This window comes from Hibiscus syriacus, unplaced genomic scaffold (genome assembly GCF_006381635.1).
Source record: "Hibiscus syriacus cultivar Baekdansim isolate YM2019G1 unplaced genomic scaffold, ASM638163v2 tig00110637_pilon, whole genome shotgun sequence".
In the NCBI taxonomy this organism is placed as follows: Eukaryota; Viridiplantae; Streptophyta; class Magnoliopsida; order Malvales; family Malvaceae; genus Hibiscus; species Hibiscus syriacus.
In genome coordinates, this window is record NW_024062808.1 from 2,751,247 (window position 1) to 2,763,821 (window position 12,575).

A 12,575-nucleotide genomic window follows, 5' to 3' on the forward strand; every position below is an offset into this window, starting at 1 on the left:
CACTTACCAAGTTTTACTCAAATACAACTTAATATGTAAAATTAAAATAAATAGTATAATAATTATAATTTAAATTAAAAACAAAAATTATACTAAAAATTACACGAAAATTTAAATTAAACTTACCAAGCCACTCAAATACAATTTAATATGTAAAATCAAAATAAATAATCTAATTAATTTATATTTCAAATAAAAATTAAAAAAGAAACAATAATATTTATACTAAATTTATCAAATCACTTACCATAGCACTCAAATTCTTTATTCCTTCGATCGAACTCTCCAAATTACCAAGCTTCCCAAATGCTCTCTTTCTCTCGGTCTCACTAACTTTTCTCCCTCTCCTTTCACCCAAAATCTAACTCCCCCTTGTTTTATAACACTTCCCGGTGCTCAATTATTGGTGTAATAATGACGCCATTATTATTACACCCGGTCCCCTGCTTGTCGTTGAATCTCAAGCAAGCCATGCAGCAGACGATTCAAAGGTGAAGACACCGCGTATTCTTGAAGTCCTCTGCATGGACTGAAGACGCCGTGTGTTACCGAAGTCTTCATTTTTGCCTGAAGACGTCAGATAGTCTCGGAGGCTTCATTTTTGCCTGAAGACGCCGAGATTTATTGGAAACTTTCTCCTTATACTGTAGAAATCACCTTAAATAGAGAATTAATCCGGGGACCACATTATTTTGGGAATTAAATATTCTCAACCACGTTATTTGGGCCATTTTGCCACGTTAGCTCCAATTGTCGCACAATCTTTTAAATTCCCACCGTTAAAAGTAGCCGTTACCTATTTACTTGTTTTTTTCTCCCATCTTCCTCTGCTTTGTTTTGCTTTTATCCCCGAAGCCATGGCTGCTTCTGCTCCATCTCCTCCTCCTCTTACCACGGTTCCATTTTCTTCTCTACCATTCCCCCTGCTCTGAGCTTTAATGGGTTCTTCTTATTTTCTTTCTATTTCTTTTAATACATCATTTTATTTGCCACAACTTCAGTAGCTTCTTTTTCTTCTTCATCTCCACTCTTCAGCCCAGATTCTCACAAGCGTATCTGGAGCACCCTCCGTGACCGCGTCGATGGACTCATCGCCGACCGGAACGTAAGTTTCTTTAGATTTTCCATCTTTCTGAAGCTCATTGCTATGAATAAATCTCTAAATTTTCTTTTTGGTTGCAGAATTCAAGAGAATCCAACAGAGCTAAGCGTTTGAAAGAAGATTCATTGCTTTTGCTTAAAGGCTTTGATTCTATCTCACAAACCCTCTCTCAGGTTTCTAACAACCTCGACGATGCTCTTCAGGCAATTTAAAAAAAACACAAATTCGATTTTTTTATTACTTGATTATGCCTGTTTTAAATCTGTTTTTTCCCATTTTTAATAAATTTCGTGTTGTTAATATATATTTTTGTATCCTCTATTGCATTTGGCCTTAGCTTTGTAGCTCTAATTTGCAAACTTGCTGAAGCTTTTGTTGTGTTATTAAAGGGAGCTAGTGAGCTAGCTAAACCTCCAACATTGACCGATATATTTCATAGCAACCTCAAGAATTCAGAGCCAAAAGAGGAAGACCCGAAGCCAAAAGGACTCGAATTAAGCTCGGAGTGAAGAGGAAATTTGATCACAGTGAGAGCTCAGATGATAATGATTCACAAAGCCCTAAGGGGGCGTTTGGATGGGGGAATGTGAGATTCCCATGGGAATGGAATTCACATTCCCCCGTTTGGTTACCCCGAGAATCTTATTCCCGGTAATGTAAGATTACCAATAGTGGATTTTTTGGGATATATTACCGGGAATGTCATTACCTCCATTTCTTTAGGTATTGTTGGATTACCGGCATTTTGGACTAAAATGCCCTTAAAATTTTATTTTATTTTTCAAAAATATCATTCTTCTGTCAATGAATAATAAAAATTATATGAAGGTTAAATTACAAATTTATCCTTAAATTATTTTAGATTTACAAAAAAAAATATATAATTAAAATTTTATATGAAGTTCAGGGGTTAAAATAAAATTTTATCATTTCATTAAACTTTTTTTATATTTTTAATTTTGTAAAAAAATTATATAAATATTATGAATTTAAATTTTTTAAAGAAAATATATAAATATTTTTCAACTTGTAATATTATACAAATATATAAATGACAATTTTGTCAAATATACATTCCAATAATCTTTTATTCTTTTAACCAAACACGGTAATTTTATATTCCTGCTAAGTCAACCAAACACAAAATATAACATTCACAGTAATCCTATTCCTTGGTAATCTTACATTTCTACGGGTAATCTTACATTCTGTGAACTAAACGCACCCTAAAAATAACGAGACGATGATGAAAGCCAAAAATGTAAACTTGTTCCTCCCTCTTCTTTTTAACTTGTTTTTCCACCAAACTCTCAAATTTTTAACCCTTTGTTGTTTCCATCTTACAGGTTGCGATTTCCATGGAAGCCAAGGCAGCTTCACTCGCCAGAGAGTTGAAGTCCATAAAGAACGAGTTGTGTTTCATGCTAGAGCATTGCGGGTCGTTGGAGGAAGAGAATAGGAGGCTTCGAGATGGGTTCAGCAAGGGGATCCGACCCGAGGAAGATGATCTTCTGAGGCTTCAGCTGGAAGCACTGCTTGCAGAGAAATCGAGGCTAGCGAATGAGAATGCTAATCTTGTGAGGGAAAACCAGTGCCCTCACCAGCTGGTGGAGTACCATCAAATGACTTCCCAAGATCTATCTGCATCGTATGAGCAAGTGTTGAGAGGATTTACTTGGATTTTTCATCCCCCATCGCAGAGGAAGATGAAATCCTTGGCTTGTCGTCCACTTCTCTTGATGAGTTCTTCGATGAAGAACATCATTAGGGTCTCAAATGAGAACTAAGAAATGATTTTGTTGTTTTGCTTCCACTTCCATCGATATTGGTGGGAGATGTTTATCAATGTTCTTTAATCTCAAATAATATCTAAATCTCACCATTGCATTAGAGAAGAAAACGATGTTTTCAATATGTACAAGTTATTTGAATATCTTTCATAGCACAAGCTGTAGATTTTGCCTCTGCACCAATCCTCCAAATTGTTGGCTTTAAATTATTAAAACCAACCTCTTATTTTGGTTCTGGACAAAACCTAGATTCCAAATCTCCCCAAATTCATTTTGAAATTAAACAAGAAAATCCTTAATTATTGAAAACCCTTTTCCGTCGTCGCCCAATGCTGTCGTCTCCCGGCCTCCGTGTAGTGCATCGCCCCAACCATAGTGATTGCCATTCACCTGCATCCAAAACCCCTATAATCTTTCGTTTGAAACATCGTTGTACATTCCAAATCGTCATTTGAAGTTCATTGGATAACCAAACCACCTATGTTATATTCCCTCGATTTTGAGCCCTTTTCATCACCGTGTCTCCACCGCCTAGATCATCAGAAGAGCCACCTTACTCCGACCAGAACACATCATCCCACACATAAAGAAACCGCGTCAATCGCCGTGGAGAAGTCTTCGAAAGCTTCACCGGGAAACCCAAGAAACCCCCTCGATTTTACGTTATTTTGGTGATCCCGACGATCGTGAGCTATACGACCACAACCACTGGACTCCTTGAAGCCTCGCGATCAAAACCCAACCGTTGGTGCTCCATGTCATCGTGTTTTCCTCCGATCGCAGTCGAGGTAAGCTCAGATTAATTATTCATGGTTATTCTCTGTGTTTTGGGCTCTGTATCTGAGTTGTTTTTGGGTAGAATTGGTGTTGTAGAACTTCCAGAGAAATCGTCCGACCGAAACAACCATTGACTTTGTCGCACGCACCTGTCACGCTCCACCAACATGCGTGGGCCTTGTCTTTCAGGCGAGAATTCTAGAAAACTAGTTTGATCAGACCGAACTAGCCCGAACTGGTCTAAACTGGGTCTACTTGAATCGGATGGTTTGATAAAACTGACAGAACCAAACTGTTGACTTTTGACTTGCTAGTTAACCCGACTAGAGTTGATTTTGACCTGATGTTTTTGATCAAAAAGTCAACTTTTCTGAAAGAGTCATATATTATGTGTTTCGACTTCTTGAGTTTGAATATGAGGTTTTTTTAGCCAAATTCAAACCTAATAACATGTTTTTCAGCGTTTTATCTTCTGATTTAATTCATTTTCCTGATTAAGTTTCGTTTCTGACGTAATTTCTTTTGTATTGTATCCGAGTTATTATGGGTTATCGAAATCAGGTGTGAGGGAAATCGAATGAAGTTTAATTGGTCGACTTGTATGTTTTTCAGAACTCATTTTTATTTGGTTAATGCATGAATGAAATTGTTGGGTCATTTTAGTGTATTTAATTATTCTTGGAATCGAACTAGATACATATAAAGGCAGTAAACTGAGCAATACTCGATTGAATTATACAAGAAAATTTGAAGGCCAATTAGAAATAAATTCAAGGTTAATGATTAATTGGCAAAAGAATTAGTCTCAGGATCCATAAATTCTGAATATCACCTTTGAAAGTTTTACTGTCGAAAATGCTCAGATGAAAAATTACCAAAATACCCTTGAAATTCAAATAAGCTTGACTTAACATGGAAATTTATACTGGACCTAATATAAGCCTTGAATAATTTGTTTAAGTTCTTGATCTGTTTGGAAAAGGGCTCGGATAACTCGTATAAGGGACTAGAAGGCAATTATCAAGTAATACAATTTCAAATGTTATTTTATAAAGCAATTAACTTCATAATTCTTAGATTATGATATTTCTCATTAAAATTCAAAACGTGGGATTAAAAAAAGACTGGAATACCCTTGTTCATAGAAATAGCCAAAATAACCTCAAGTTTTAAAATAATTGAATTACCTTTAGACCCTAAATGAATGAAATACCCTCGAGCCCTAAAAATAACCAAAATAACCCTAAGTACTAAAATGAACTAGATACCCTCACGACTTAAAATATGTGAATGTCTTTGGTAGATTTTGGAAACTCCGATAAACTTAAGTGTTGTATCGCCATTTAAGGTGAAGCACAACCCAAATACGTCGGTCATTCTGGATATTGTTTCCATACATAAATAAATTAAACATAATCGGAATACTTGTTCGTCTTATGAAGATCTGTTCGATGTTGATTATAAAGTAGATCCATTCAACTAGTTCAATTAGTACCAACGAGTGAATATTTGTGAAGTATCTCGACCCTAATGATTGACAAGTATTACAGAGTTGGAATTTGATTAGTTCGACTTAACTCTAGTATGATAATTCGATATAATCTTAAATACTGCAAATCATCACCCAACCCTTATTAGGTTAAATTACTAAGAATTCTCTAAGAATCAAATGTTTGAAATACCCCTGATTGCCTGAATAATGGAATCAATCTGATTATATATGAATCTTAAATTATTCTGATGTAAAGGTTCCTGAATACTTTCCCGATACACTCGAATCCTTCATGGTCCTGCAGCATCAATCTCTAGAAGCTTGATTAGCTCCGTTAGTAATCAATCCCTTTTAATAGGTACATTGTCCCTGAAATCCGATCAATTTACATAAGTTTCATGTTTTCCATTCTTGATAACTACAAGTGCCTCCAAAAAATATTTGGATCCTCTAGTGTGTTCCTTAAGTGATATTTATATGTTTTAAATATATATCTGAACTACCATGTGAACATAGTTAAAATAAGTGATATTTATATGTTTTAAATATATATCTGAACTACCATGTGAACATACTTGTTTTAACTGATTTTGAAAGCATGATTATGTTTACTAATTTTCCTGAGTTCTATTTTCACTTATATGAAATTCCTAATTTGTCTGATAGTTGTACTCTGGATACCTGATTACTATAAAATATCTGATTCATGATCTCCTGATTTTACCGATAATATTTGATACTGTTTTATTATGGCACTGTCTGGGTAGTAGTCTAGAGTTCTGAGGTTTAGCTAGCTGCTAATTTCTTTATGTTCTGATCATTCATACCAGACTCTTAGATCCTAGGGGTAGGGTAAGTCCTTATGGATACCTATTATGGGAAATTACATTTGGCGTACAATTGGAGAGTAACTCTGAGTTTTAAATTAAATTCGATCTCTGATCTCTGATTTTTGCTTTATGATATATAATGTATATGACTTCCGATTCTCTGATATTGTTGGACTGTTTACTGCTCAATCTGATTTTTACTAGGGCACTGTCTAAGTAGGAGTATGGAGTTATGAGGTTCATCTATGTAACACCTTAATCCAGTCAAACCTGAAGGTCTATAGATTACGATGCCACATAGAACCACCGAAATGGTCAACCCAATTTTTTTTAAAAGAATTTATAATCATCAAAATAATTCATCATAAATTGCTGTGGAAATCAATTAAACGTTTACAAAATATAGGAGTCCTCCAAAATACATATATCACAACCATATGATTTAAAATCAAAATAGAGTTATGACACGATTATATAAGGTCCATATATTATACATGCCCTCTGTAAATATACAAGACATACTCTGCAAATCTTGTAGTCTGGAATGTACGAATGCGATAGGATCTTCAACGATCCCTTACTAACCTGCACATGAAAACACGTTCCATACGTTGAGCTCACAAACTGATGCCATGAGGATAACTATACAATACTACATGCATTCATTACATGAATATGATGACGTGCAGGGTCATAAACATGCAAAAGTACATAACAAACATGAGATATGTCAAGTGGTGAGGTCGGAGGAATTTTCATGCATCTTAGACAACACACTAGCCTATCTAAAAGTGATAGTTTCGGGGTAAGAATCGAAATTTACGTGTATTAGAACTTATAACCCCTAGTCTAACTCGGACTCTCAAGGGGTCGGGGTGAGAACCAAAATTTACGTGCATTGGAAACTCACACCTAGGTTCGAGCATGAGGTACGATTCTGAAATTTACGTGCATGAGGTATGATATGCATTTATTATATCCGGGTTGAGCCCGATTAATTCTTCTCCACTCTCATTCAAGGAAATCATAAGGCTAGAGGACCCAATATTCCTAAAACTTCTCCCATTCGACCCAATTTAATGCTTATTGAATTAGGGATGTCAAACTTGCTTACAACCCTGACTACCATTCTCGCCGATGAGAGGACCTCCGGCTTCCTCGTGGATTCATCCAAATCAACGAAAGTACCCCACCTATTCCCCAAAGCCGAGAAGAAGCTTTTGTGCCATAGTTGCAGTGGTAGTCCTACCAAAAGGCTAGAGAAAAATACAGAAGCATGACTCGACTTATCTTTGACGGGGGCAAGGTATCTGAACCAGAAAGCCCAGCCATCGTTCTTTATCTCCCAAGATTCTTCCAGTTCATTTGATGAACAAAAAGTTATGATACAAAAGCTCTGTGAATTTCCCCATTTAGCAAGCTTTGCATTAATCCCTTATTCAAAAACCTCTTTGAACAAACTCTAAATCAAAGTTGTCCTTAATCATCCCAGCTAGCGAATGTTCGATCCACTCTGCTTCTTCTAAAGGAATCTGAAACTCCTACAGACTTTTGGTCTTCACCCGGTCCTTCTCCTGTTTAGCTTCTGGAATAGTTCCCAAACCGGCTGCTTCCCCCGACTGCCCCATCCCACAAGGGCATAAAAGATCAAAATAATTTTTTTACTATATTTGAAGTATAAAAAATCCAATTAAAAAAATAAAAACCCTTGAAAATTGGAAGGGATAACTTCTAGATCTCCACTTTATTATTTTTGTAAATACACACTGATTTGGTATTAGGGTTTTGCTCCAATAATTGTGTGAAAAAATAATAAATAAAGAAAAAACTACTATAACAGTTATCTTGGAATCTCCATGTTTCGAGTATTTGCAAGATACCTTAGTAACAAGCAACAACAAACAAAATTAGTGGAAAAGTCACTCATATGAGCTCCATATCCATCAACCATTCTGATATATATTTCCCTTCAAACTCTGTAGGGTTAAAGCTTTATAAATAGAGCAAATATGGAAAATAATTCTTAATCACTCAAAGTAACATAATTGTTGCCGGCCGATTGTGTTGGTCTTGCAATTTTGAGTGTTCGGATTCAAATCGTATCACATATAAATATTATATATAAAATCTATTCGGTACTTAAAATTAAAATTAACGGATAAAACTTAATTTAATTAGTATTTAAATTTAAGAAATTTAATTTATTATTACAATTTTTTTTAGGTAGATCCGAAAAAAGCAAAGTGGCGTTGTAATAAAAAGTGGTAAAAATTAGACTCTAAAACCTTTTTCATTTTAATGTCATCCATCGTATTTATACTTTAAGATTTAGGGTTCATGATTTAATGTTTAGGGTTTATGCATGATCATCTCTAATATTATTTGGTTTTTGAGTGAAAACTCAAAATTAAATTCCTAAAAACGAAAATATATTCTGACAATTAATTTAATATTTTATTAATAAATCATAAAAAGCATAATTAAACTTTCTCAAATACAATATTTTTATTGTTTTGTTAAGAAAAATCATCAAATACAATCTAAACAATAAGGGGTGGCCACTAATTTATAATATTGTCAGATACACTATTTTCATCATTTTATGAAGATAGAAGGTGAGACCCTTGCACCTCCATAAGTCGAACTAAAATTTAAGATTAAAATAATTAAGATTGTGGAATCTAAATGTTGGATAGTAAATTATATGTTTTTTTCATTTGCTGAAACAAAAAGTTATGTGACCTCTTTGTTTTAAAGACTTTAAATTAGGGTTACAATTTTATTAACATTTTTTGAAAAAATGGAGTCTCGTTAAAAACTCGATTCGTATTTAAGTATAGAATTTAAAGATTTAAATGGAACACTGAAAGCAGAAAAAGAGTATCCATGAAATTTTATTAATATTAACACCAAATACATCACTTGACCAGTCCTTCCAAAATTATTTACAAATTTGCTGAGTTTTGAACTAAAAAAAATGAAGTCATTCTCATAAATCATCCCGTTAATCGACATAAAAAGAGAGAGGGAAACCTAATCGGTATAAATCAAACCCGTCCCAAAAGATGGATAAACCTTGTCCTATTTTTTTAAAGTAACCCACTAAAATATTTTATAATAAGAATTAATTTCCAATTATGAGAGATCTACAAGGTCTTTTTACCAAAATTCATCATAGAAAATAATTCGAGATACTGTCAAAATATTTGTTTGCTACTTCATCTGTCACTTTCCTAAGAATTAAATTGAAACTTTGTTCTCTTTGAACGAAGATGTCGTTAGGGCACAAAGGTTGGACATATAGGGATTGATGCAACATTTTATGTCAGGTGTAAAACCTCTAAACTTTTAGAAGGTGGAGAATTTATAAAATTTCAGAGGAAAAAGTAAAATTTTCAATAAAAATACATTAAAAAAACTAAAATATATGATAATTTTAAAATTCTAGAAGGTGACTACCCGCACCCCTCCCTTTAATCCACCCTTATTTACATAAACAAAATCGAATAATATTCGAGGGGTCCAAAATTTAAGGACCCTGTGACGTGTCACATAATAAACATGCACTTGGATAAATATCAACGTGCATTTAAGTTTGGTTTATTTCACTATATTTGCTTGTAATTATAGAGCAAATAGGGTTTGTTGTCCTTTCATTCGAACGTACACTTAAGTTTGGTTTATTTAACTATAACTGCAAATTATTGACATAAATAAACCCTAAACGAAGAACCAACCCTTTTCTCTGTCTAAGCTTGCTTTGCTTGGTTTTCTTTTAATGGCAAAACCGAACCTACATCTCTCGTGTTCGTGTAGGGATTTGTAGGGGTTTGTGTTTGGAGTGGCAAGTCTCTAACTATTAGCTTTGTACGGACCCTCTAACCCTAAAACAAGAAACAAGTTGAACTAAAGACCATTCCTAACAACAAAGATGTCTTTGCCATGTTTCAATACAAGTCCCCCTTTACTACTATTCGATCAACTTTCTTTCTAGAGTAAATTACCTATTTGGTACCTTATCTCTTCTTGCATCTCTGATTTGGTCATCCATGTACTATTTTTTAACAAAATCATGTATAACATTATATTTTGTTTCTATTTTGGTACCCCCTTCGTTAGGCTTGACCGTTGAATTAAAGGAAATAGTTATGTGAGATGGTATAATAACATTTAGTTCTAAAAACTTATACATTCTATCTTGATTATAAATCGAAATAATTCAATAAATCCTCAATATTTTAAAAATTCTATCAATTTGATCTTCACTTTAATTTAAAATAATTTTTGCAACATTATGTTGCACCATTTGATAGGATTTTTAAATATATAAGATGTATCGAATTATTTTGAATAAAATTACACTTTGTTTCAACTTTATGTTACCCTTTGACTTAACAGAAATGATCACACCTAACGGTGCATACTAAAATAAAAACATCATGTAACTTTAGATATGATTTTGCAAAAAATAATAGTTGGGTAGCTAAAATAAAAATACAAGAATAGGTGGGATACTGAATAAGTAGTTTACTATTCTTTTTTATACATTTATTTTAGGATAAACTACACTGAGAGTCACTACACCATGCTCAAACGATCATTTTGGCCACCAAACTTTTAAAAGTTACAAAATGATTATTAAATTTATCAAACTATACAAGATGGTCACTATGACTTTATAATAAAGTGTAAAAGTTCAATAAGTTTAATGACCCTTTTTTTTTAATATTTTGATAAATTTTAATGACCATTTTTAACAATTAGATAAATTCAATGGTCATGTTGTAATTGTTCGAAACTTTTAATGATCATTTTATAATTTCTGATAGTCCAACGACCAAAGCAATAAATTAGCATAGTTCATTGGCCTATGATGTATGCTATTATAATTATTATGTTATTTTGTTTTTTCTATGGAATGGTAAAAGATTGTAAAAGATTTAGTGGACTTAAGAGGTCACCCTCTCCTATAAATCATCCCCAATGCTTTCACTTTTCATTCATGTTCCACCGCCTTTCTTTCTCTCCCTAATCAAACACACAAAATACTTTGTCCCTTCCCCCCATCAGAACTCCAAAAAAGTGAGAAAACAGGGTATTTTGTTTTGGTTATTTCTTTGAAGTTCCCCTGTTTTTTTTCTCCAAACAATTTTTGTTGCGGATAAAAGATATGTCGTCAAGTGTCTGTCAAGGGCTGCAAGCATGCCTGGAGCTACGGTACATTGAATCACGTTTACTGAGGCTGAAATTGGCTCCACCGATAACCAATTTCCCAGCATCCTCCATTGCTCCTCCGACCGTGCTGAAACCGATGCCGTATACCGACGTTAAAGACGCCATCACCTTCGATGATCACCAGCTGAAGGGCAGTCAAGATGTTGACACAGTTGGCTGGAGTTTCCTCCAGTCGCTCGCCGACGCCAATGATTCTATTTCTACCCGAAATGACAATGGTTACGAGCACCCTCTCGTAAAGCGTTCGGTTTCTATGCTGAGTGAAAGAAGTCTCGAAATGTGCACCGAAAGCTTAGGCAGTGAAACCGGAAGTGAAGTTAGTGAGAGCGTCACCGACATTTCCCTGCTTTCGAAACCGAGGGAATGTTCGACGAGGAAGAAACCGAGCCATGTCAACAGCTTTCCGCCTCCTTTGACATCCATTAGCGGCTTCAACGGAGTCGAAGTCAAGTCATATAGAGAAGGCGGCCGTTTAGTTCTTCAAGCCGAGACTACCTCTCCTTGCAATAGCTACTTCCACATGGAACGAAGCGAAGGCAGGCTCAGGCTTTCCCTCTTCAAGGACGACGATGTCTCCAAAGATGACGAGGAGGAGGAAAACTGGGAGGATGTTGTACAGAAGCATTACAAAGACGATGATGAAGGCGACGAAAATGGTAAAGTAGTAGAAGGAGAAGTTAAAGATGAAAAAATTCTTACGAACAAAGTAACGATATGGAAGGAAATAGTGGGTGTGTTGGGATCGAAATCCGAAACTGAAGTGAAGCAAGTGGGCGTAGGCACAAAAGGCTGTTTAATTGGCCGCTATTGTTGGAGGGGAGATTACTTAAAAGTTACAAGTTAGAAGATTTCTCTCAACCCTACTAGAGAGAATTACTATTATTCTATTACCTTTATTATTATTAATTTTCTAATTTTTAGTTATATATATTATAAAGTTAGAGATTACGTAGCACGTATTACTTAAAATATGCTTACATATAGTTATTATCGTTATGGAACCAGAACATGTCACGTTCCTTCCTCCCTTTTCTCTCATGCTGCAGTTTCCAAATTTTAATTTATTTTCTAATTTCGTATGAATTTATCTACTTTGCATAATCGATTAGTGCTTCCTTTAATCAAGGCTTACAAAACAAAATGAATTAATTGAACATAGCCACGTCAATATTTATATTCCTACGAGAAACTCGAAAAGTTATATTAATAACGTTAAATTAATCCAAATGATGTGTATAACTATATATTTTTTAATATTCTGAATTGGTTATAAGATAATACATGTTATTTTATAAAATTTTTAACTATTGGCAACGCACATGCACCTGTAGATAGGGACCAACACATAA

The 12,575-nt window shown here is 34.3% G+C and overlaps 1 protein-coding gene and 1 pseudogene across 1 annotated transcript; both read left to right on the forward strand.

Moving 5' to 3' along the window:
* The first annotated feature begins 829 nt into the window (after positions 1 to 829).
* Positions 830 to 12,128, forward strand: LOC120136720 (protein FANTASTIC FOUR 2-like). Its single transcript, XM_039152679.1, has 2 exons — positions 830 to 834; positions 11,115 to 12,128. The coding sequence occupies exon 2, from the start codon at positions 11,162 to 11,164 to the stop codon at positions 12,068 to 12,070; it is 909 nt and encodes a 302-aa protein (XP_039008610.1). The 5' UTR covers positions 830 to 834; positions 11,115 to 11,161; the 3' UTR covers positions 12,071 to 12,128.
* LOC120136871 lies at positions 939 to 2,870 on the forward strand (annotated as a pseudogene).
* Positions 12,129 to 12,575: the final 447 nt, after the last annotated feature.

Bases quoted from the DNA above. Each gene is read 5' to 3' on its own strand.
- LOC120136720 (XM_039152679.1), top strand. From the start codon at position 11,162: ATGTCGTCAAGTGTCTGTCAAGGGCTGCAAGCATGCCTGGAGCTACGG.